Source organism: Camelus bactrianus, chromosome 14 (assembly GCF_048773025.1).
Source record: "Camelus bactrianus isolate YW-2024 breed Bactrian camel chromosome 14, ASM4877302v1, whole genome shotgun sequence".
In the NCBI taxonomy this organism is placed as follows: domain Eukaryota; kingdom Metazoa; phylum Chordata; class Mammalia; order Artiodactyla; family Camelidae; genus Camelus; species Camelus bactrianus.
Genome location: NC_133552.1, coordinates 70796570 through 70821091, shown reverse-complemented (window position 1 = coordinate 70821091; position 24522 = coordinate 70796570). Strand labels below are relative to the sequence as shown.

The window sequence follows — 24522 nt, the reverse complement described above, 5'->3', positions numbered from 1 at the left end:
CCCACGCATCTGTGACTGCAGACCCAAGCTCCCTGCTGCACAAGGCTGCCCCGTGACCCTGTGTCCTTGTGTCTTTCAGGGCAAGGTCCACCTGGAGCTGAGGCTGAGTGAGGTCATCACTGACTCGGGCATCGTCTGCCACAAGCTAGCCACGCGGTAAGAGACGGGGCGGCCACCGTGGCCCGTCTGCTGGGAGTAAGTCTAACCCCCAGGGAGTGGGGTGGGTGGGTTTTTCAACAAGTGAGTCAGGATTCCGAGCCTTGGGGACTCCCCCGACGGTGTTCTTAACATCTTCATAACACGAATGCCCATCCCAGAGGTGACAAAGTCACTCAGTGCAACTCTAGGCAAAGAGGTTGGGGTCACAGCCCTGGCATCACACACAAGGAAATGGCAAGGTGGGGTGCCCATGCCTGACCTCTGACCCCAACCCCAAATCCAAGGCCCCTCCTACTCCCAAATGCTTAGTGAGTGTGCACGTGTGTGTGTGCACCTCTGTGCATGTATCTGAAGGTGGTCTCCACACTGAGTTTGTGGTGGACTCTTGACCTCTAGGGCCTCAGAGCCTCGGGTGGTCTGGAGGAAGCTGGCCTCAGGAAGGCTGGACACACGCAGGACTCCCCACGGGCCCTCTGACCACAGCAAGGGCTTTGGTGCGCTCCCCGTGGACAATCTGCTCTCACTGCCTGCCCCGCGGGCCTCGCAGTGTCTTTACCAAACACACTGGCCAGTCTTCCAGGGTCAGTGGGCAGCGGTCAGGAGTTGTGCACCGCCCCTCCCGCAAACGCCCCACAGATACTGCAGAGTTAGGTGGCTCCTGCAGAGGGAAGGGGCCTGCCTGCCCTGTGGGAGGGGACGTGACCCTCTGGTGTGGGGGGCCCGCCAGAGACACCCAGCCGTCCTGTCTTTGAGGGCACCTGTTCCCGGCTGCATCCTTTACCTGCTCCCGGCCAGCGAGGGCTTCAGCAAATTTGGTGACACCCTTTTCTTGGGCTTAGGAAATGCTGGCAAAGCCTCCAAGTTCAGCTTTAGGTTTCCACTGTCTCTGGCCACCAGCAGGCCTGGGGGAGGGGGGAGCAGGGTCCCCCGTTGTCTGTTGTCCAAGGAGGTCCTGCCCCAGCTGCCCACAGCATAGTCTGCTCACATTCATCGTCTGATGGCTGAAGACGGCCCCGGTCAGGTCAGGCTGCAGGGTTGTCCCCATAGCACCCGCAGGAGGGCACGGTGTGGACACATGTAGGGCACGCGTGGGATGTGGTGAGGGCTCTCGTCTGGAGTGGCGGAGATGAGCTCGGTGATCTCCTTCATTTTCCCTTTTCTTCTTGAAATAGTTGCTGTGCCCTCGGGTCCAGTGGCCGTGAGGAGAGAGCTGCCTGTTTCCTTGCTTGTAGTTTATCCCATGTTGAAAAAAGACTTGACGTGAGCCTCACACAGAGCAATGCAGCTGTGTCAGTGGTGGGGAGACGGAGGGACAGGCGGGTGGAGAGCAGGAGGGTGAGCGCAGGGGGTGTGGGCCAGGACCTGTCCTGAGGGTGGCCCCGCCTCTGAGGGCGGAGGGTGGAAGTGAACCGTCTGTCTGGGAAGAGCAGTCCTGAGCGGGTGACCACAGGTGCAGCGCCCAGAGCAGGAGGATGGGCGCTGCAGTGAGGAGCCTCCCCAGCGACACCACAGCTACCTGCCCCGCTGTCCTTGCTGTCTCCCCACCCCACCAAGCCCCGAGCTGACCTTGCAGAACCCCACCCGTGGCCACTGGGGACTCGGGGGTCTGGTCTCACTCAGCTTGTGGGGACCCTCTCATCCTTGGACCCCCTCAGCTCCAGGAAGCACGGGCCCCAGATGGCGAATCCCAGCCCCTGCCATTTAGAGACACCTGCCTTCTGTGTCCAGCCCGTTCTTTTGGGTCAGGGTGGCCTGTAACCTTGGAAGCACCTGCTCTTCTCATCCCTGAGGGGTCTTGAAGGGTCTTCACTGCCGCTTTGAGGGAGATGGGATGTCCATCACCCACCCCAGTGAGGAGGTCTGTTGGCCCTGCACCCCACTGTGTGTCCAGCTGGAGGAAGAGGACAGGCAGCCAGCTTAGCGGGAAGCTTTACTTCCTTTGTCCAGAAAGTGGGAACAAAGGCGTCTGGCCTTCCTGCGCTGGAGGCTCCTCCCCCCCCCACCCCCAGAGCGTCTGTGCTCACGGCTCCATGCCCGTCCCGGGACATGTGTCCGAGATGTGGCGAGAGCTCAGAAAATACTTGTTTAGAGATGAGGTAGTTCCTGGAGAGAGGAGGTGACCAGGACAGGGTCAGCAGTGGGGGAGAAGCAGAAATGCTCCAGAAAGAGTAAAGAGAGAGGGCTGGGAACACGGGCTAAGGCTGGTGGAAACCGTGGGCCCTCACGAGACCCAGCCTGTCTCACGGGGGCTCCAGACAAAGTGCCAGAGAAATGGAGAGAGGGGTCCATCAGACCACTCCCAGCTCAGGACAGGCCTGCGCTGCGTGGGAGGAGGAACCGGGAGACAGAGGCCTTGCCTGGTCAGGAGCGTCCGGTGATGGGTCAGCACCTCAAGGCTTCCCAGGAAGGTGGAAGCTGCCCAGGCCACCTGGCTTCCCCAGGTGCAAGGGACCCGTGGTCTCCCAACTTCAGACATGAGGGAGAATGGCGCAGCCAGACCCTCAACGCCCTAGTGTGGGGTTAGGGCTTCTGCCTCCTGCCAGGCAGTCAGTGGGGCTGGACGCCGTCAAGTGAGCTGTCCAGATGGTGGGTGGTCGGCCCCGAGTTGGGGCAGACAAGGTGAGCCAGGGGCTGGCTCTTGTCCTGGGGGTGCAACCAGGCATGGGCAGCAGGGTCTCCCAGGCAAAGCCTGAGGTGGGTGAGGAGACAGACTGGAGCTGTGGGTCAAGGCCACTGTGAGTGCGTTCTGGAGGGGGGACTTGGTGCTCCCTGGACCTGCGTGGACGCCCAAGGTGGGGCACCTCAGGCCTGGGGTCATTCGAATCTCCACCCGCCCAGTGGAAGGCCCTGTTCTCACTCGGACACTCAGCATGGACTTCAGGGGTCACACCAGGCAGTGGGGCAAGGCTGCTGGCACCTCCCTGACAAGAATTGCTCCTCAAACAAGAGACCCCTGACCGCAGATAGCACGAGGGCCAGATGACCCCAGGATCTGGGCACCCACAGCATGACGTTCACAAGGTCCCACGTCTGCTCAACACAGGCCAGCCAGAAGCAGGAGCAGGAACAGTCCAGCAACAGACCAGGGTGATAGGTGATGGGGTAGTAACCAGGGCGGGTGTGACTGCCATCTAGGACCAAAGGGAGCCCCAGCCCGCAGTGGGGTCAGGGGAGGGAAGCCTGACAAAGGTCTCCCGCTGCGAGGGGTGTGAAGGAGGCAACCCCCAGGCTGCAGCTGTCGTGCCCTTGCCTACAGGGCCCATGGTCCCCACCAGTAACTCAGACATAGCCCCAGACCCCACCTGGCAGGACTGCGGGAGACAAAACTCTCCAGCCACTCCTCAGAAGTGGAGCTGGAGCATCACTGCAGAAGTCACCAGAACCACGTCCTGCTCAGCCAAGGCCACTCTGCCCTTCCTGGGAATGCACACACACTTTCTCCTTCCCCCAGACGGTCCCGGGCAGTGACGGTCAGCTCTTTGCCCACGCGTGGCTCTTGGCACAAAGCTGCTGAGACAGTTGACAGCTCAGACCCTGGGGCAGTCTTGGGAGGTGGCTGTGGGCCTCCTGTCCCCTGCTGACCCTTCCCACCTCTCTCCTCAGGATCCTTGAGTGCCAGGGCCTCCCCATCGTGAACGGGCAGTGTGACCCCTACGCCACGGTGACACTGGCAGGACCATACAGGCAAGTGTGGCCGGGGGAGGGCGTGGGCACGGGAGGCGGTGAGGGTCGTTCAGTGGGGGCATGGGGAGCCCAGACATGGAGGATTTTGTGTCCTTTGTTGCCCCGAAGTTGCTTCCCGAGAAAGAAACCTTGTGTTCTTCACAGCGCGTATTTTTGGCTCAGTAGAGGTTCCTGGTTTGCATACCATCTGGGCTCGGAGACAAACAGGAACCTTCGGAGATGCGTTGCTCACTCACTTGGTGGCTCACCTCAGGCTGGCAGGTTTGGTGTCAGCCATGCTGTTTCCACCCTAATCCTTCCTCCCACGACTGCAGGTCGGAAGCAAAGAAGACAAAAGTGAAAAAGAAGACCAACAACCCCCAGTTCGACGAAGTGTTTTACTTTGAGGTTGGTGTTTGGGGGCCAGTGTGATTGAACCCACCCCCAGAATCTGGCAGAGTCTGGGTCCGAAGGCCCTCAGCACGTCCTTCCAAGAGTTCCATCTGGCACACGGGAGACCCCCTCCAGCCTGCGGCTCCAGTTTCCTTGGAAGAAAGGCCACTTGTTGCTTCCAGCAGAACCCAGTTTTCAGTTGAATGCTGACAAATTAATACTTTGCAAATTACTGAGACTTTGGGGGTTTACCGTTTGTTTGGTTGGGGTTTTGTGTCTTCTGCCTCTTCCCTGAGCAGGGGAGGGAGGCTTGTTTCCCCAGAAATAGTGAGGTCTTGATGCAAAAGAGCAGCTGCAGGCAGACAAGACACCCCTGGAGCTCTCAGAATACGGGTCCCCTGGACAGGTAGGACGGCGCGCCCAGGGCAGGACAGCAGGAAGAAGGTCCAGAGGCCCCAAGCTTGTCCCAGGCGCCCTGTCCCAGGCGCCCTGTCCCAGGCGGGCAGCAGGCTGTGGGCAGGGCTTCCCCGGGAGTCCGCAGGCCCAGCGGGCGTGTGGAGCACCAGGCTGCGGGGTCTGTCTAGGTGTAGTGAGGCTGGGGCCGGAAGGCGGAGTTTTGGGAAATGAGATGGAGGGTGCGTTAGGGCCAGCAGAGGACCTGGGCCTTTCCCCACTGTCCTTGGCCCCCACGTCTCTCAGGTGCGGGGGCTGCGATCTCCCCGTCTGGTAGCCCTGGAGAGGGTGTGGAGGGAGGACCCGAGGCTGAGGTGAAGAGCCGCCTCTGTCCCTGGACGGTCCCCTCGCAGCCGGGCCACAAGACTCCAGCCGAGTGGGTCCCCAGAGGCAGGGTGTGCGTGCAGGACAGAGTGTGGGTGTGAGTGGGCGGCAGGCCCAGCGCTGTCCCCCCGCCCCCAGGTGACCCGACCCTGCAGCTACAGCCGCAAGTCCCACTTCGACTTCGAGGAGGAGGACGTGGACAAGCTTGAGATCCGGTGAGCGCGTGTGCGGGCGGGTCCCTGCTGGCGGCTGCGCCCCGCCCATCGCACCTCCCGCCTGCCTTTGTTTTGTTCTGACATCGGGGGTGCAGAGAGGGGCTCCTCTTTCTCTGTTATTTTAACGCTGGAGTGTTGGATGTGGCCGACGTTAGAGCCGGGGCTCCCCAGGTCGCTGGGAGGCGGCTGGAAGGGCAGACTGGGCTTTATGGTCTGCTCCGTGGCACCTTTGGGGGCCAAGGCTTCCTGCCCCTCAGGCGGGCACGGCCTGGCCTGGCACGGGGTCCTGCCGCTCTAGCCTCGCAGGGAGGTCGGTGTGCAGCCTGCACACATCACCCTCGAGGTTGAGGGTCGCAGCGTCCACTTGAGGGCCACGCAGCCCTCTTCCCACCAGCTCTGAGTAGTAGCCCCCACTAGGGTGGGAGACCCGAGTCACAGCGGGGGGCTGGCCACAGTGAAGCCTAACCGGCCCCGTCCCCAAGAACCGGAGGGACTCTCCAGTCTTGACGTGGTTGAAAATTGCTTTCCGGAGGCACCTGAGTTTCCCTGGAAGCACCATGGGCATTCAGTTGGGGGCAGACTCTGGGTTCCTCCCAAAAACCTGGCTCTGAGCAGTGACCAGGCCCTGGAGTGGGGCTCTGGGCGCGGGGGGTGACTGGCAGGTGCAGGGTCGGCCGAGGCTCTTCCCTCCTCTTTGCGGGTCCCTCCACCTCCACGGGCCTTTGTACACACGTCTCGGTTTGAGCCCCATTCTGAGTGTTTCCAGTCAGTTTAAGTCTTCCATTTCAAAATGCAAACCAGAAGCAGAGTGACCCTAAGTGCAGTGTCCAGGCAAGTCCAGGCCTCAGGCCTCGTTCTAAGCATGGCTGTGCACCAGCTGCTCCCTGGACACCAGCTCTGCCCTTCGCTCAGAGAAAGGAGTGTTTATGAAGGACTGGGCTCTGAATTCAAGGGGCGTCCTAGGTGTGTCTGTGAGCACATGAACTGAGAATGTCTGAAGTGCTTCTCTTTTTAAAAAGGAAACGAGGCAGCCTGGTGGCTGGTTTGTCTTATCACTGAAATGCCACCTGGAGGGTCAGTCTCTGCTTTATTTGTTTGGAAAGTGCTGTGATGTGGGACATGCATCCCCTATGTCCCCCTCGCCCAGGCTGCTGCTGCGCTCAGCCTGGCAGGGAAGAAGGGCGGTATCATCTCCTGGAATTCCCCCATGACGCACCAGTGTGGTCGAGCTGGTCTCAGGTCTTCAGTCCTGAGTGACCATGGGTTAAATTACAGCCTGTGGGGTGTGCGCAATGTTAACACGGGAATGCCGCCCGTCTGTCATGCACATACAGGCCCCAAACTGAAGGGAGCAGTGAGCATTCTGTCTGAGGGAAAAGGCTGAGTGAGGGTCAGGACACTCAGCAGGAGGGCATGGGCTCTCCACACGGGGCAACCGAGACGTGGCCGCCCCGTCAGCCTCCCAGCCGCGATCACACAGGCGGATCACGAGGTTGGCAGGTGCAGGGACCAAGTGCAGGTGGAGGGAGAGGCGTCAGGGACACCACATGTCCTCCTATGATGGACGTGGGGCGTCCTGGCTGTGAGGTGGGCAGCCTGGCCCATCCCTGGAGGCGCCTTTCCCTGCAGGTGCCCAGAGGAGCCAGTCCTTGTTCACCCTGCGTCGAGCCCCGCAGGCCGAGGGCACCGTGCCCCCCGGGGCCATGGTCCTGCTCCAGCAGGCCTCCCGGGTGCAGGACACGGACGCTGATGGCCTCAGCACCCTGCAGCCCCTCCTGCCCCGCCTGACACGAGGGCGGGGGGACCTCACACGCCGGCTGTGCCCCAGTGGGGGACCAAAGGCTCTGCGTTCTCTGCAGAGAGAGCAGGGGTGCAGGGACCCCCTGCCCCTTCCGGCCTCCCACTAAGAGGCCCGTGTGACTGGTGTTTTCCAGGGTGGACCTCTGGAACGCCAGCAACTTGAAGTTCGGGGACGAGTTTCTGGGAGAGCTGCGGATCCCACTCAAAGTGCTGCGGCAGTGCAGCCCCTACGAGGCCTGGTGAGGGCACGGGGGGCCTCCCCCTCCCGTCCGCACGGGGCTCAGAGGATGGGGCCACACTGAGCAAGCGTCTGAAGGGTGGTGGCTGAGCCTCAGGCAGAGTCCCCGGGCGGGTCACCGAGGGGGCCGCACCTGCTCTGCCCCCCGCCCCTCCCACTGCACTCTGGACCCTCCATCTCTGGAGGTGCCCCTGCGCAGGGCGCAGGCCTGCCGGTTTCAGACGAATGTCCACTTATGCCCGACTGGGGTCTCGGCCACCCCACGCGTCCCGGGAGACAGGTTTCTGCTCCCTGTGTCCCTTCTTGTCCCTGTGGCACCTTGGCTTCCTGTGACAGTAGTTCATAGGTCACATGGCATCACAGGGAGGAAACACCAGTGCGAGGCGCCTCAGACACCTTGGTCGCCACGGCCTCATTTCCCACATCTCCTTTAACAGACTCAGGTGGGAGGAGGTGCGGGTCACACGCCACACACGTCACACATACACGGCGCACACACCACACGTCACACACATGCCTCACGGCACTCACACAGCACACACATGGCACACACACGGCACAGCACACTTCGGAGCCCTGCATACCTGCAGGCTATCTATGTGATACCGGTTTGCTTGTGCCCCAAGGGGTGTCCCGCTACCAGGAACCGGAACTGGTGTTTCAGTTCTGTGCAGACGTTAGCCCGGGGCCCAGCAGGTCTGGACCATAGGAGGCCCTGCTGGGCTGATGGCCATGGCCTCAAGACAGAGATGTGACCTGAGTCCCAGGAGGTCGGTGCCTCAGCCAGACACACTGCCCACATTGCACCTCAGGCCACCTGGCCGTGTGCTCAGAGTAGACGGGGTGCCTGCAGGGCCTCCCAGGTGAACAGAAGAGAAAGGGTGTCTGGTCAGGAGCACAGCGAGGTGACTACATGCCCGGGCTCTGCCCAGCCAGCAGCACAAGCTCACCGTCCCCTCTGACGTCAGGAGCTCTACCACATGTTTGTGAGAGTCATTTCATCCAGGCTCTGCTCGTCGCGGGCAGCTGTTGGGTGTTCACCTTCACAAGTAAATTACCCCGGCGTTCTCCTAAGCTGTTCATGGCTCACCCCTCTCATGCTGCCTGTCCCTGCCACTGTTCCACTTTCCCACCTCCACCTGAGTCTGAGGCTCTGTGGTCAGCCGGATAACAAACATCCCGTGCAGGCTGCCTGCACAGACCCTGCAGGGAGTGTCAGGTGGGAGACCCCCCCCAGGTGCACGGACCCTGCAGGGGGGTGTCAGGTGGGAGACCCCCCCCAGGTGCACGGACCCTGCAGGGGGGTGTCAGGTGGGAGACCCCCCCCAGGTGCACGGACCCTGCAGGAGGCTGTCAGGTGGGAGACCCCCCAGGTGCATGGACCCAGCAGGGGGGTGTCAGGTGGGAGACCCCCCAGGTGCACAGACCCTGCAGGGAGTGTCCTGCAGAATCTCCCAGAGCCCCTCTCCTCAGAATCTACACCTCCGGAGGCGGGAGGACCACATGGAGCACGGTGTGGACTGACCCTGGAGGGAACTAGCCCCTGGAGGGTGTGGCTGCCTCACGCTGCCTCGTCCCCTTGTCCTGTGCCAGGTACTTCCTTCAGCCCCGAGACAATGGCAGTAAGAGCCTAAAGCCGGGGGACCTGGGGTCTCTGCGGCTGAACGTGGTCTACACAGAAGACCACGTCTTCTCCTCCGACTACTACGGCCCGCTGCGGGACCTGCTGTTGAGGTCGGCGGACGTGGAGGTACTGCGTGTGCGGCACGCCCCAGGGCCCTGCCCCCATGCTCAGGACCAGCTGTGCCCCCTTTGCAGGGCTGGGAGCCCTCACACCCACTGCGTCCAGAGCTGGGGGTAGCCCAGTGTGGCTGGCGACTTACCCTTAGTTTGACCGTGACCCCAAGGTTATGAGTCCTCTGCTCGCCGGCCCTGGTGCTGGACGTGGGGGGGCAGGGGAGGCCCAGGCCCAGCAGGCCCACCCGGAGCATGTGTGCAGATTGGAGGTTTTGATGGGGGTTTTCATGAAAGATGTGTTTTTCTGCCTCAACTAAGAGCACATTCACTGTGATGGGAGGGACCACCGAGCTAGTGGGCTGCGCGGGTCTGGGCTCCTTCACCCTCCTTCGCCCGCTGTCTCCCCAGCCCGTCTCGGCGTCTGCAGCCCACATCCTGGGCGAGGTGTGCAGGGAGAAGCAGGAGGCGGCAGTCCCTCTCGTGAGGCTCCTCCTGCACTATGGCCGGGTGGTGCCTTTCATCTGCGCTATCGCCAGCGCCGAGGTCCGGCGGACCCAGTGAGTGTGGCCCCGGGTCAGGCCTGAGTCCGGTGAGGGGCAGGGCCGGGGGCCAGGCGCTGGAGGATTCCCAGGGACAGGTTTCCTCCAGAGATACACTCCCCACTCCCCATTTCAAAGATGTGCTTTTTCTCTGGAAACCCCAGGCCTCAAGGCAGGAAGGGGTGAGGAACACCCGTTGCCCCGAGGGGCTCAGTGCCTGAGGTGGGAGCTGCGAGTCCGTCTTAAGCCCATCTCAAGCCCACGGCAGAGGCTGGGCCGCCTTGGCTCCAGGGCCTGTGGCCATTCCAGGGAGGCGGATTCTGCTGGGGCGGGGCGCCCCGGGACCGTCAGAACAGAAGGATGTGGAGTGTGCCCCGGTGGAGGGTGGTCCCTGCCCTGTGACCTCCTGTGCTGACCCAGACCCAGAGGAGCAGAAGGGCCCTCAAAGCGCAGAACGAGGAGGCACCTGTTGGTGGCAGCCGTGCGTGTGTTGGCCTTTGGCGGTGGATGGGTTCGTTGCACAGGCAGGCAGGCCCAGCTCAGGACTCCCAGCCGTGAGGCGTCGGTCAGGGCAGCCTCTGCCTGGGATGCCTCGCTACTGGTCACTGTTGTGCAGGGACCCCAACACCATTTTCCGAGGAAACTCGCTGACATCCAAGTGCATCGACGAGACGATGAAGCTGGCAGGGATGCAGTACCTGCACGACACCCTCAAGCCCACCATTGAGGAGGTGAGGCCAAGGGGCCATGGAGGGCAAGGGGGCGGGACAGGGCCCAGAGCCCGCAGACCCTACTTCCCCATCAGCTTCTCCCCGGCCACCCCTGGGGACCTGCCAGTGAGTCCCAGATCCTTCCACGTTTTCTCAAATTAGACAAACACTTAAGAAAGCTCATGTTTCCGCTAAGATAGAAGGACATGGGAGAGAAAACCCGTCCTTCAGAGGACACCCCCCGCCCAAGTTCGCCAGGTGGGCGGAGATGGCCTCTGCTGTCTCCCACCGGTGGTCAGACAACCAGGGAGGAGTGACTGGCCTCCCCTCCAGAGGACAGCTTCTCTCACACCTCCCGCCGGGGACGCCAGTATAGGCAACGCATCCCCAGAAGTGTCGCAAAAGCAATGAGAGACCATTGAGGATACTGTTCTGGTTTGACCTCTGTGCCAAATCCGGGCAGAACTTTAAAGTGAAAACATTACTAAACTTGGTGAACCTGATCTCATGCAGAACTGTCTTGGGAAAGGCTGTTCCCCCAGGGCCCGAGGCCTCGCACCCCTCAGTGTCCTGGCCACGACCCCACGTGCTCCTTGTGGCGTCCGTCACGCGGTGGCTGTTCTGGACCCGCTGCGATGTCCGCGGGGCCGTCCACCCGCTCGCGCTCTGTAGTGGGCTCACACTCTCTGGGTTGTGAATGCTCTTTGCAGATTTGCCAGAGTCACAAGTCCTGTGAGATCGACCCCGTGCGGCTGAAGGAACATGAAAGCCTGGAGAGCAACATGGTGAGGCCGGAGGGATGGGGCCCAGCAGGAGGGCGGGTGAGGGCAGGTGTTCAGGGACAGCCTCACCGCCCAGCTGCTGCCTCATCTGCCTTCACTTTGCTGCTAACCCGCTCTGCACCCCCGTGCTCCCCAAAGAGCCGGGAGCTCCCCTGCGGGGTGGGGCCGCTCCTCACCTCAGCAAGCTGGGCCCCCACCTGGCCGCCTCCTGCTGCTCCCAGAGCTCTGACCTGTTTTTTAAAAGAGCAGAATCCCTGTTTAATCTTCCCATGTGGTTTCTTCATGAAGGCCGATGATGTGGCGGGGCAGAGGAAACACAACATGCCCCCCCATCTCTAGTTGTTTCCATGAGTCACTGTGACTGGTCAGCACCCTGGTCCTTACCTGTGACCGGGAGTCAGCCCTCCCCCTCCCCTGCCCTCTCCCCTGACCCCTCTCCCTCTCCTGTCTCCTCCCCCTCCCCTCCCCTCCCTCTCCCCTCCCCTGACCTCTCCTGCTCCCCTGCCTCCTCCCCTCTCCTGCCTCCTCCCCTCTCCTGCCCTCTCTCCTCCCTTGTCCCCTCCCCCACTCCCCTGCCCTCAACCCCCTCCCCTGTCCCCTCTCCTTCTTCTGCCCTTACCTCTCCGCAGTGGTGGGGGGCTCTGAGCAGCCAGCGGGTCAGCCGAGGGAGAGGGAGGGCCGGGAGCAGGCAGCGCTCAGCACCCCGCCCCCCATTACAGGAGAACCTGCGGCAGTATGTTGACCGCATCTTCAACGTCATTACCAAGTCGGGGGTGAGCTGCCCCACTGTCATGTGTGACATTTTCTTCTCCCTGCGAGAGGCAGCCGCCAAGCGCTTCCAAGGTAAGTGCCCTGGGCTGCCAGGGCTCCCCCGTCTGCACTCACCCCTGTGTGAGCTGGGGCCGCGCTGTGTCGCAGTGTTTCATTCGGGCCTTTGCAGCAAGAGAAGCTACCTTCCAGCTCGGCACCCAGTGTCCTTGGACTCTGCTTTGCTGCATTTTCCAGAAGGACAGGATGAGCCCTTTGTCAGTGGGCCGGGAGGGAACCCAAAGGAGAGTCCCCTTTTCAGTTATGCTGGTTCCTCAGGGGGATGCCAGGAGCCACCCTGTGCAGACCTCTGCGGGGGCAAAGCAGGGTCCTGCCCCGGAGGCGGGCGTCAGATTACCTGAGGGCCTGCACGTGGGGTGCCAGCACAGCCCGGGCCAGGTTTCCCAGGCCGAGGAGAGGGCAGTGCCATTTGGTGCCCTGCCTGGTCCAAGAGGCCCCGTCCCAACCCTGCCCACCCGTCCCCAGGGAGCCGTGAGTCAGCGCAGTGTGTGGTGCCGCAGCCCCCAGGGTGGTCCCCACAGGCCAGACAGAAGGCCCCACGCCTGCTGGGCACCGCGTCCTCTCCAGCAGTGGGGCCTGGGCTGGGCCCTCCACGGACAGGACCCCTGCTTTCAGGGAGTGAGGCTCCGTCCGGGACTGGGAGGGCAGTTACCCAGCACACCTAAGCCCCAGACCCCTTTGAGAGGGGGTGAGCAAGTCATACCCTCCTGCCCAGCTGCAAACCACCCACCCAGCCATCTCGGCATCGCAGCACCAGGGCTGGTGAGCGGTCCTGTCTCGCAGCCCAGCTGCTGGACAGAGCTGAGCTTTTAGCAGCAGAGACAGAGACAGAGCGGGGCATGGGCTGCAGGCTGGCGCTCGCCTCCGGGAGGCCCTCAGAGGAGTGGGGCTCTGGTCACAGGCGCCCCGCCCAAGGCCCACTGCTGTCCTCTCCTGTCCTGGCCGCAGACGACCTGGACGTGAGGTACACGGCCGTCAGCAGCTTCATCTTCCTGAGGTTCTTCGCTCCAGCCATCCTGTCCCCAAACCTCTTCCAGCTCACGCCCCACCACACGGTACGTCAGCATCCGGCCTTGGGAACTGGTCGGCCAGGCCTGGACCATCCAGCCCTCCTGACCCAGCAGGCGGCTTGGGCAGGGTCTGTGGAGCCGTGTGAGGGCAGAGGCAGCACCACGTGGTGACTGGGTTGTGGACGTGCCGCCTGCCCTGAACTCCTTAGTCTCAGGAAGGTTTCAAGACTTTTTAATCTACGATGTGTCGGTAAAACTGTTAAGGGGTGACCGGAGTGTCACTGTGGCTGTTACTGTGACTAATCCTGCCTCCGGGAGGATGGGGGATCTGCAGCCTCCTGGGTATCCAGCCGTCCCTCCAGTCAGTCAGCAGATATTTCTTGAGCCGGCCCCCCACCTTGAGCCGGGCTCCGAGCTTTCACAGAAAGCGCCAAGCGGAAAGCCTAGGCTGAGGGATTCGAGGGGAATGGGCCCACTCCTGCTTTTGTGGGTTTGAAATAAGTCCGCGAACTGCACGCAGGGTGACGGAGGCCCCAGGCAGGTCACGCGGGAGACCCGACAGGGGAGGTGGCCGGCAGGATCCGCCCTGCACCGGCCTGAGCAGCTCTTGTCACACTGCTGTGTGTGAGGAGACGCGGGGTCTGGGGCCTGGGGGCTGCACCTTTAGGGGACGGTCTGGAGGCACCTCCAGATCTAGTGTCTGTGTGTTTATCTGCTCACTCGCAGACGACGCTCATGCTGGGGCAGCTTTTAGGGGATAGCCTTCGTTTTGTCAGCCCTTTGGGTCACACCTTGTCTGTAAGACTGTCCCCGGCCCCGTCTCTGGCAGGACCCGCAGACATCCAGGACGCTGACTCTCGTCTCGAAGACCATCCAGACCCTTGGCAGCCTGTCCAAGTCCAAGTCTGTGAGTCACTGACTTTAGTTCTCTTTTCAGCACATGGTGGGGGGCGACAGGGAGGAGTTACATGACCAGGAGCGTAACTTCCCCACCAGCTCAAGCACCTTCCATGCGAGGCTGTGAAACTGCTCTTTAGGAGGAAAAGGACGACAGCAAGGGATGGGGACATCACTGTACGTGATGACGCCACCTGTAGGCGGTGACGTCACTATATGTGATGACGTCACTGTAGGCGGTGATGTCGCTGCAGGCGATGGCGTCACTGTAGGTGATGACGTCACTATAGGTGGTGGGGACATCACTGTAGGTGATGACGTCACTGTAGGTGCTGGTGTCACTGTAGGCGGTAGCGTCACTGTAGGTGATGACGTCACTGTAGGTGGTGGGGACATCACTGTACGTGATGACGTCACCTGTAGGTGGTGACGTCACTGTAGGTGCTGGTGTCACTGTAGGCGGTAGCGTCACTGTAGGTGATGACGTCACTGTAGGTGGTGGGGACATCACTGTACGTGATGACGTCACCTGTAGGTGGTGACGTCACTGTAGGTGATGACGTCACTGTAGGTGCTGGTGTCACTGTAGGAGGTGATGTCACTGTATGTGATGATGTCACCTGTAGGTGGTGACATCACCTGAAGGTGGTGGTATCACTCTAGGAGGTGGAGTCACTGTAGGAAGTGGAGTCACTGTAGGAGGTGGTGTCACTGTATGTGATGGTGTCACCTGTAGGTGGTGACGTCACTATAGGTGGCTAATACTTCCACTGCCGGGTGTGGATTCCCAGACCTTGTCTCCTCAGCCCTTGGTGGCCCAAGTGGGGCTTGAACATCAGTGGAGGTGACCGATGGCTCATCCACACGCAGCCAGGGGCAGCCCCTGCCCTCCCTGGGCCCCAAGCACATTTTACCCCTTCGATAACAAATCTGCATCTCCCCTGCCCTGTCACTCGAGACTGACATGGTGCAAGGCCTGAGAGGGCACCTCATGACAGGCAGTGGTGCAAGGGCCAGGTGGGGACGTCCTCGGGGATGGAGCCTGCACCTGGCTCCTGCATGGAGGGGCCCGCTGGGCTCCGTCTACAAAGGGCTGAGCCAAGACCATAGAAGCCCCCAGCCCAGAACTCCTCCTCCTGCTCTGTGCAGGGCCATGAGGGGCCAGGTCCAATCCCTGTAGACAAGCTCTTCGAGCAAACGCTCAGCTTTCTGTGAATCTGGGTAAAATAAAGAGGTAGGGTGGCTCGCGAGCTCCAGCCTCTCTCCCCGGCAGGCAGTCCTAGTTTTTGGTGGCTGGAAGCTCCCAGCGGGGCTGAGATCAGCACAGAACCCACCTCATTTTCACACCTGGGGGAGCGAAATGCCCTCATATGGACACAGTGGACATGGGTGCAGCGTGGGGGCAGCTGCTGGAGACCCCTCCCCGGGTTCCTGCTGGAGCCCTGACTCCCCACTTTAGGAAGCCCCTCCCTACCCCCGGCTCACAGAAGAGACCCCAGTGCCTGCATCTGGGAACAAGTGACCCCAGAGACGGGTGCTGAGTCACTCGTCACAAGACCTCACAAGGGCCCGGTGGAGGCAGCCTGGTGAGACGCAGCTTGAGGGGGCTCACCCCCAGGGCAGCGCCCCCCAGGGCCACCCGGCGTCTTCCGCTCAGTCACCGCAGCTGAGGCTGGTCCTCACCTGTGCCTCCAGTGTTTCCACATTTGGCCAGGAGACCTGTAGACATCGTTAAGTGACCTGTTTCATTTTAGGCCAGTTTTAAGGAGTCCTACATGGCTGCATTTTATGAATTCTTCAACGAGCAGAAATACGCTGACGCAGTGAAAAACGTGAGTATTGGACTCAAGTCATGCAGTCTCACTGCCCCATAGTCACGCTGTTCCCCGGAAGCAGAGCTGCTTGTTTAAAAATTGAGTTACAATCCAAATAACATGAAGTTGACCATTACCCTTTCACACTGTTTCACCCTGTTTGGTGGGCTCGCAGCGTCTCGGGACCGCTGAGTCCGGGGCTCTCGCCGCCCGGGGCTGCTGGAGGCACCTCTCTGGGGTCGAGGTCGGGGCTTCCTTTGCCCTCGGTGCCTGCACGTCACACCCGCGTGATTATTGCCCAGTTGCTCTGGGATGCCACATCCTGCCCCGTCCTGGCTGTGTGCTCCTGGTGCCCCTGCCCTGAGCACCCAGGACCCCAGACCCAGAGTTAGGGACTCAGCCCTCCCAGAGTATCTCTCTGGGTCCTAGAGCTTTCCTTTTTTCTCCTGTTTAGAAGCAGTCTCACATATTTAGCTCTCAAATCATAAAAACTGTGTCCAGGGGAGGAGCTGAGGCAGCTAAGTAGGTGGAAGGAACCCAGACCGGTCGTGGGACGTGAGCTGAGCAGAACCCGGGGTAGGGCTGCGTGGAGCAGGGCTGCTTCCAGCTCCACTAGAAGTGCACTCGGGAGTCACCTGCCAAATGCTGGTGGACCTCCCGGTGTCGCCTGAAGCCCGGCAGCCTTCCAGGTGCGGTACCAGCTGCAGGTGCACTCAGGTGGGGGCCAGAAGCTACTCAGCCCTAGTGGAGACCAGGGTGGGACCCCTGGTTTGCACAGGGGGACCCCTACCCTGGCACCACACCCCAGAGCGCTCTCTTCTCTGGGGCCAGAAAGAGACACAAAGCACCCCTAGAGCCATGCTGCCCAGGAGCGGATATATTCAGGCGTGCCGGTTCCCCTTTTAACGATCTGATTTCTTTCCCACATTTAGTTCTTAGATTTGATCTCATCCTCTGGGAGAAGAGACCCCAAGAGTGTGCAGCAACCCATCCTGCTTAAGGAAGGGTAGGCCAGCGGGAGAGGCAGGGCGGGGTTCTCAGTCTGTCCAGTCAGAGGCCACCCAGACCCATCTCTGAATCGCACCAAGCCTGCCCCAGAGCTTGTCTGAGACACAGCTGTCACTCCCCTGGGCCTGTTCTCTGCCGATCCTGCGGATGGAGAGATGCTCTCCCGGGAGCAAGGGGGTGGGGAGAGGGACTGTCAGGTGCTCCTGCCGGGCTGCCCCACACCCACCCAAGTCCAAGGGCCCGTCTGCTCCCATCAGCCCCTCCCTCTGGAGGGGCTTCCGTCAGGGCACAGAGCCCAGAGACCCAGTCGCCAGTCTCTGCTTTGGGAACAGCCTGCCACGGCTGTGGGCCTGCTGCCCGCACTTTCCTTGGGAGCAACTCTTGCCCATGTTTCAGGGTGGGGGTGGGCGGAGGCCACGTCAGTGGAGTGCTGGGAGACCACTGGCATCACCGGCTTGTGACTTGAACCTGACACCAGCGTAGGGGCTAAACTTTTCAAAAGTAGTGGCATTTGCCTTTTGATTTTTAAATCCTGTCACTTGGAAACAAAATTATAAGGTACTGAAACCCTGCGGTCTGCATGGAGTCTCCCAGGTACGGAAGTGGAGAGTTGCTTTGCCTACGTGACTCTGGGCTGCTGGGGAGGGCGGGCGTTGGGGACGTGCCCCACCGGCGTGTCCTCCTCCCAACAGGTTCATGATTAAGAGGGCACAGGGTCGAAAACGCTTCGGGATGAAGAATTTTAAGAAAAGATGGTTCCGCTTGACAAACCATGAATTTACCTACCAGAAAAACAAAGGTAACAAGAAAAGTTTGCTTTTCACTTGTTTTCACGTATTTTATTCTGAGGAATAAAATTTACATATTTTATTGTCTCAGTCTCTACTGGGTCACCACCTGCATCCGGGTTGAGCGGCTCCTTATGGGGGAGGTGGGGGCTCTGCCAGCGTGGCCTTGGCAGATGTGGGCCGAGGCTGTCGCCCTCCGGGGCCACATATGGGAATCAAGGTCTCAGACCTAGATCGTGGGACCCCAAGGAGGTGCTCTCTCCCCACAAAAGCGTGCGGACATGGTTCCCGGAGCCAGGGCGGCCCTGTGGACACAGGTCCTGTCGGGGGCGGGTGTGAGACCCTGAGAGGGAGACTAGCCTGCTCACAGGCAGCCCCCCGCCCCATGCACAGGAGACCCGCCCCTCTGCAGCATCCCCATCGAGAACATCCTGGCGGTGGAGACGCTGGAGGAGGAGTCCTTCAAGATGAAGAACGTGAGTCACCACCTCCCTGCCCTGTGCCTCCCACCACTGCCCTGCCTCCCACGTCCTCTCTCAGGATGTGCAGTCCCTGGGTGTCCACCAGGCGCCGTGTGGTTCCACATCCGAACCTTGGAGCAAGCAGCCCCCACCCCCCACCAGGGTCAGCCGGGGCCTGCTGTTCATTTAGATCTAGTTTTCAATTTATGGGAAAGTTCTGAGAATAGAGTAAGGCTGGTTGTTTGCATTTGTCCACCTGCCGAGTTGTGTCCTGCCCTCCTCGTCTCTCTCTGCGTAGAATGTGTGTGTTTTCCCTGAACCACATCCTACAAGTGAGGATGTCCTTTTCCGTGACCCTGTAGTCCCCAGAATCAGGACGCCCCGCGCTGATGTTGCATTATCCCTAGTCCACATCCAGTCACGGCCTTTGAGCCGCTGTTTTCCCAGGTCAGCAGCTGGGAAGTACTTAGTTCTCTGCCATCTCCTTAATCTGGAACACTCCTCAGCTCTTCTCTGTGTTTCGCGGCCTCAGCCACAAGCAGATAGGCCAGAGTTTGGGGGCAGCCCTCAGTTTGGGTGTCAGGTCATCAGCGGCAGCAGGTTCTGGTGATGTGTTTTATCGAGAGGTTCACAAGGTGGCACACGTGCTGGTGACTCGTATCGGGGGCCCGTGGTCCCTCGGTTGGGCAGGCGCTCTCGGGGACACGCTGCACTGAGTCAGCTCCGCCCTTGCCCATCCACACGGCTCCTGACTCCTTCACCCCTTCGCTGCGTCTGCCGGCTGCCTCCCGCGGGAGCTCTCTTCCCCCGTGGAGGTCTACCCATGTGTTGGTTGGGCCGTGAGGCCCCCAGGTCTCCATTTCACTCTCGGGGGCTGAGTCTCTCACAGATGTTACCACGTAGATGCTCACGTGGCCGAGACTGGCCGTGGGAATAGCTCCCCCATCCGGGCACACCCCAGACACACGGTTGGGCCCCACTGAAGTGTGAGCCTGGTCCACGTCTGTGGGGACCCACATGTGGCCTGACCCGGCAAGAGTGTGTGCCTGCTGGTTATTTCAGTCTTTTCAAAGTCAGACTTTGGACCGAGGCTGTGGGAGAGCCCTCACATCAGGCCCACTTCTGGCCATTCACACACCCACAGCTTTGGGATCCCCAGCTGTGTGCTTGCTTCCCCAGTGTTGTGGGGACCCGGTGGGCGGTGTCTGCATTTCCTGACCACCGAGCACCTCCAGAGGCTGTCAGGGAGGAAACAGGCCGCTGCATCCTCTCCTGCCCCTCCACGAGGCTCCAAGGGAGAGCACAGGCTTCAGCCCTGGTGGGGACGACCTTGCTCTGTGGGCGCAGGCCTGGTCTCTGTAGGGGGACGGAATTTCCCAGCAGCCTCAGCCTCAGGCTGGTGCGGTAACTGGGAGCACCTCCCGCGGCACTCAGTGCGGAGCCTGATCCAGGGGCTTTTCTGGGCTCTGTTTCCGTCGGAAAATCTGCAATCTTAGCTCTTCCTTCTTCCCAGTCTCTCTCCATTTCTGCTTCTCTCTTCCTAGTTTTCTGTGTTTTTTATGTTTTTCAATTTCATTAGCTATATTTTACGTAAGTCACGTGCAGTCTTCTTTGAAGCACCGTGGGGCTATAAGTAAGAAATAATAAATAATAGTCCAGACTTGGAATCCTGCCGATCATCCCTGGTCTCCCAGCTTTAAAGAAACCGTGACTGTGACCGGGGCTGAGGGTTTTCTGGCCGTGTGGTCTCCGCCCGCCGGGCATCATGGGAGAGAGCACCTCCTGAGTGGTCCCAGGCTGGAGGACCACTCCTCCTGTGCCGAGGGCTGTAGTGGGCAGAGGGGCGGCCCCACGACGTGTTCTTCCTGGTGAGAACAGTGTCAGGCAGCTCTGTGCTGCCCTCGAAACTTCTCCTGCCCCAGGAGCCCCCAGCGACCGCTCACTGGGGGGACAGCTTTCCCCCAGAGCCACGCACTCCAGCAGCCACAGGCCCCCAGCCCCCAGCAGCTGACCACTCACCTTCTTCAGTGTCCTGGTGTCCATCTGGCTTGTGCTCATGGGTACCCCCAGGTGGTCTGGTGTTCAGTAGGTGCCTGTGGCCACCAGGGATCTGCTTGTCTGGCCGGGGCTGGTCTTGGCCCCACGGTCCACGGAGGGCAGTGCTTGCTGGACTGTTGGAGGGAGCCCCACACTGGCCAGCGCAGCCCACAGACGGCAGCTCCACGCGCTCTGCACTGGCTTCATACCTTGGCTTCTGGGCGATTTCTTGGGCCAGCTGACAACCGTGTGGCTAGGGTGGGGCGTTTTTCTGGACCTCAGGGAGGTTAACTCCCTAGCACCTGCTCCAGGAGCAGCTTGTTGTTCCTGCACCTCACCTCGGGCGTTCCTGGGCCTGATATCACTCACCCAACCCCGCATGGGGGCTCTGCGGGCTGCGGCCCCAACGTCCGCAGAAGGACCCAGTGTGGGGAGCACTCTAGAAGCAGCGTGAGTGGCTTCATTCCATCGGGTTGAGAATAACCCCCTAATCTGAGCACTTCCTCGTCAGCCTGTTTCTTCTGCTGCCTACCTCAGAGGCAGCCTTCCACGACGCTGACTACCAGGACAACCTCCTCTTCCATTTGAGAGTCATTTTCCAAGGCCTGCTGTGTGCCAAGCCCTGTCAGAGGGGCCAGCCTGTGAGGACAGTCAGAACAAAATGCTTCCCTCTAGAGTCTTGCCCTCCTTTGGGGATTGCAACCTCACACGGCCTGTGCAACAGTGCATGTGTGGGTGCGGTAGGGGGCGGAGCCTCCGATCTCTGAATGAGTCCTGGCTATTCACTTGGGAACTTGGACTCAAACTCCTCCTGGAGTCCCCCCAATCCTGTTCTCCTCTGGGTGCACACCACCCCCCTTGCAGAAGGCCACCATGGACTTTGCTGTCCTGACTCCTGGCAAGTCCAGCCCCCACAGCCCTCCCAGGGCACTGGCTTGCCAGCCCCCTTGCTCAGCCTCATCTCTGTGTGCAGCCTGGCCAGCTTCTGCTGGGAGTGCCCAACCCTTCTGGCCCCAGGGCCTTTGCACCTACTGCCCATGCTGCTGGCTTTACACCCCTGCTTTCCCCATTCAGCTTAATGAACCCTGGGCCGTCCTTCTGATCTCAGCTGGGGGATCATTTATTTAGAGGGCTCTGCCCACCCCCCCATTAGGTCTTCACCCTCACACAGTCCCCACACTTTGTGTTCACTATTGTCCTTCTTGCTGGCTGCAAGCTGACAAGGGCAGGATGTTTGGACCACTATGTCCCCAGGACAGTGCGAGTTACCCAGGAATGTTTGTTGAATGAGTAAGAAATACAAAAGGCAGTGGAGACTCTGAGAAGCCTCACGGGGAGGTAACACCTGCCTGGAGTGGGCGAGGGGGGCGGGAGGGTTTGCTGTGCGGCCCCTGAGCCCCCGTCTCCCCGCAGATGTTCCAGGTCATCCAGCCTGAGCGGGCATTGTACATCCAGGCCAACAACTGCGTGGAGGCCAAGGCCTGGATTGACGTCCTCACCAAAGTGAGCCAGCGCAACCAGAAGCGGCTCACAGTCTACCACCCGTCCGCCTACCTCAACGGCCACTGGCTGTGCTGCAGGGCCTCCTCGGATACGGCCACCGGCTGCACCCCCTGCACTGGGTAGGTCGGTGCCTCTCAGGTGCCCGGTGCAGCCTGGCACGGTTGTCCAGCTTGGGCACTGTACTGGGAGGCTTGGCCAAGGGCCGGCACTGGGGCTAAAACGCAGCCCCGCCCACTGGGCAGCTGCATGCGAGGCCGAGCCTCCGAGGCAGCTCTCCCCACGATCAGGAGACTCTGCCCGCAAAGGCTCCACGCAGACCTCGGGCGCTCTGCCAGGGGTCCAGGCCGTCCTCGAGGAGGGGATGGGCAGTGGAGGAGGGTCTCCGTGCAGGGAGAAGGCCCAGACAGGGTGCTGCCTTGTTTCTTCCAAGAAGAGTCTAGAAGTTTCCACCGTCCTGCTCACACTGCCTTCGGTTCCCCACCAACATCTGCGCACCCCCCTCCCTCCTTCAGAAATGGAGGCAGCTGGGCCTCCTGAGGGTTCGTCTCTGCCAGTCCTGGGGGGGAGGCCTGGGCGCCCGAGCCCCGTGTGACTTGTGAGAACAGTGACAGACCCCCCACAGCCTTGAGGTGGGAACAGGGGATGCGGCTTCACTGAAGCTGAGACGCGGGATAAACGTCTGTTGGGTCCCGCCGCCCCTAGAGGCTGCACGGGGGGGGTGGGTGGGCAGGAGCAGAGGCCCACACAGCCTCTGCGGGGACAGGGACTGACCCCTCCTGGGCAGCCCACCGCCCTTCAGGGCGCACAACCAGGGGCGTCTGTACTATTTGTGGCAGAAAGGTCTGGGCAGGTCTGTGGGTACCTCCAAGGCTGTGGGTGGTCACTTCCAAATGCTCGTGACCAATGCCCCAGCCCTGGTCCGGGACGAGAGCAGCACCAGGTCCCTCTACCGTCTTGAATGACCTTTAAATAGTCCGTATCGTGATGACTCACACTTCCCTCGTATGTTCTTGGGGTGCTCGGGCAGCGGCCTCCCGGCCAACATCCAGCTGGACATCGACGGGGACCGGGAGACGGAGCGCATCTCCTCCCTCTTCAGCTTGTACATGAGCAGACTGGAGAAGATGCAAGGTGAGGGCCAGCGTCCTGAGTCACGGCAGCTCTTGGGGCGCAGGCCGGGCCCTGGGACACGTGGGGCTTCTGCAGAGATGACAGGACATAGACCCATCTGGGCGGTGAAGGTCTTGGTGCCGCGTTGCCACCTCATTAAGGTGTGCTCCTCAGTCACAGGCTGCTGGCCAAGCTGGCGTGAGCGCACGCTCTCCAGTGGTTCCCAGCCTTAGTTTCAGGAAGCCGTGAAGAGGAAGTGGGTGTGCTTGTGCCGTCTGGTCCTCATCATGCTCGCAGTCTGTTCAGCGGTCCGGTCGCGAGCCTTCCTCTGACGCTGGCCCTGGGTCCTCCCTTCTTCATGTTTGCAAAATTAGAAACTGCTCCCTCCCACTAATCCGGGGCCTCTCCCAGCACCCCTCCCCCGTCCACGCTCCTTGGTGCCCTGGGACGGGCCTCACCAGGACGCACGGGTCTCCTTCAGAGCCAGCCTGGCACCTGCTACGAGACCTACGGCACATCGACACTGGGGAGCCCTGACCTCCTCCCTGAGGAGCGGGCCGCACCACACCCACCTGGCCGGGCTGATCCAAGGGTTTCATAACACAGCCCTGTGAAGCGGTCTGCACAGCGCCCAGAGCTGAGTCGACTGGGGTCTTGCAGCTGGCACCCCGTCCCGCCCCCCCTTGGGGTCTCGGTCCTTCGGTGACTCCTGTCCTGTCTCTCAGTGGCCCCCACTTCCCAGAGGGATCCCTGAGGCTCTGGAGCTTGAGGGCCTTGCCGGGGCCTGGTCATCACAACCAGTGGGGCTCCGGGACCTCACCCTGTGCGGCTCACTCGCCCCGGTTGCCCCGGGTCGCCACTCCTTTACTCCTCATGGGAGGAGCCCCCTTTCCTTTGAAGTTTTGAATCTTCCCGGTTTCCCTTTGCGCAAACTTGAGGTTTTCCAGTGAGAAGAGCTTTGCCCCGAGCTGGATTTAAAGACAGCGAAGCGCTCTGTGACGATGAACTAGCACACGCTGCAGACGAGGGTGGGGGGCCTGATGCTGGCTCACCGAGGCCCCAGAGTGCAGGACTCAGCTCAGGGGCTAGCAGACAGGTGGGCGCCCAGAGGCCACCGTGTGGTCTTTGGCAGGAGTGAGGTGATCTGATGAGAGACTTACCTGCTGAGAGGTGGGGTGACAGAGGTCCTAGGGAGCTGCTGGTGCAGACTGGCTGAGAGGTGGCCCCACAAGGACGGCTCCTTGTCCACTGTGTGCCCCGCTTGTCCAGCCGTGGCGCGTCCTCACGACTGTTGGGTGGAGCTCGGCACCCCTTTCCTCAAGTTCATCTCCCCAGACTGACCCTGGGCCCAGGAGCAGACAGATGTCTGCCTGTTCTGGCTTGGGGAGCCGGTGGGCGTGGACAGAGCCAGGTCACCTGGAGAAGGGCTGGCCCTGGCGCTCAGGACGTCGGACCCTCAGGGACTCTGGGGTTCAGCATGAGCCAGCTCCTGGAGTGGCTTCTGCTTTGTGTGCATGTGCACGAGCGGTCAGCCCACCCCATGCAGCTCCGGGGCCGCCTGCCTGGGCTCCCAGCGCTGACCTCCGCCTCTCCCTGACGTGCAGAGGCCTGTGGGAGCAGGTCCGTGTATGCCGGGCCGGAGCAGGAGGAGTACTCCACATTCATCATCGACGACCCCCAGGAGACCTACAAGACCCTGAGGCAGGTCATCGCCGGGGTCGGGGCCTTGGAGCAGGAGCACGCGCAGTACAAACGGGACAAGTTCAAGAAGACCAAGTATGGGAGCCAGTGAGTATGTCCGGGAGCCAGGGAGCGGCTGCCTCGGACCCCTGCCTGCTTCAGAGCAGGGTCTCACTTCAACCTCCAGGCCTGCCGCTCAGTGTCCCGGTGCGGCCCCTCCAGACCCTCTGCCTCCCTCCTCCCTCCCACCTCCCTCCCTCCTCCTTCCTTCCAGGGAGACCTGGGTTTGGTCTGGCAGGGAAGGGAAGTGAGGACTCTGGAAGAGACCCCAACTCTGGCCAGGCTGCCCAGGATGCTGAGAGGCCCCAGGGAC

At 61.3% G+C, this 24522-nt stretch overlaps 1 protein-coding gene across 6 annotated transcripts in view; it reads left to right on the top strand.

Annotated features, from left to right (window-relative positions):
• RASA3 (RAS p21 protein activator 3) overlaps window positions 1-24522 on the top strand; it is a 78180-nt gene that overhangs the window by 52074 nt on the left and 1584 nt on the right. For all 6 annotated transcript variants that reach the window (XM_074378621.1, XM_074378619.1, XM_074378620.1 and 3 more), the window contains 19 exons: window positions 80-156; window positions 3763-3843; window positions 4158-4230; window positions 5131-5207; window positions 7142-7246; window positions 8839-8995; window positions 9391-9539; window positions 10138-10252; window positions 10942-11016; window positions 11733-11856; window positions 12790-12896; window positions 13681-13758; window positions 15503-15580; window positions 16495-16568; window positions 17263-17369; window positions 17752-17834; window positions 21270-21478; window positions 22387-22490; window positions 24074-24257. In XM_074378621.1, coding sequence (XP_074234722.1) covers window positions 80-156; window positions 3763-3843; window positions 4158-4230; window positions 5131-5207; window positions 7142-7246; window positions 8839-8995; window positions 9391-9539; window positions 10138-10252; window positions 10942-11016; window positions 11733-11856; window positions 12790-12896; window positions 13681-13758; window positions 15503-15580; window positions 16495-16568; window positions 17263-17369; window positions 17752-17834; window positions 21270-21478; window positions 22387-22490; window positions 24074-24257 — 2057 coding nt within the window. The remainder of the gene's footprint in view (window positions 1-79; window positions 157-3762; window positions 3844-4157; window positions 4231-5130; window positions 5208-7141; window positions 7247-8838; window positions 8996-9390; window positions 9540-10137; window positions 10253-10941; window positions 11017-11732; window positions 11857-12789; window positions 12897-13680; window positions 13759-15502; window positions 15581-16494; window positions 16569-17262; window positions 17370-17751; window positions 17835-21269; window positions 21479-22386; window positions 22491-24073; window positions 24258-24522) is intronic.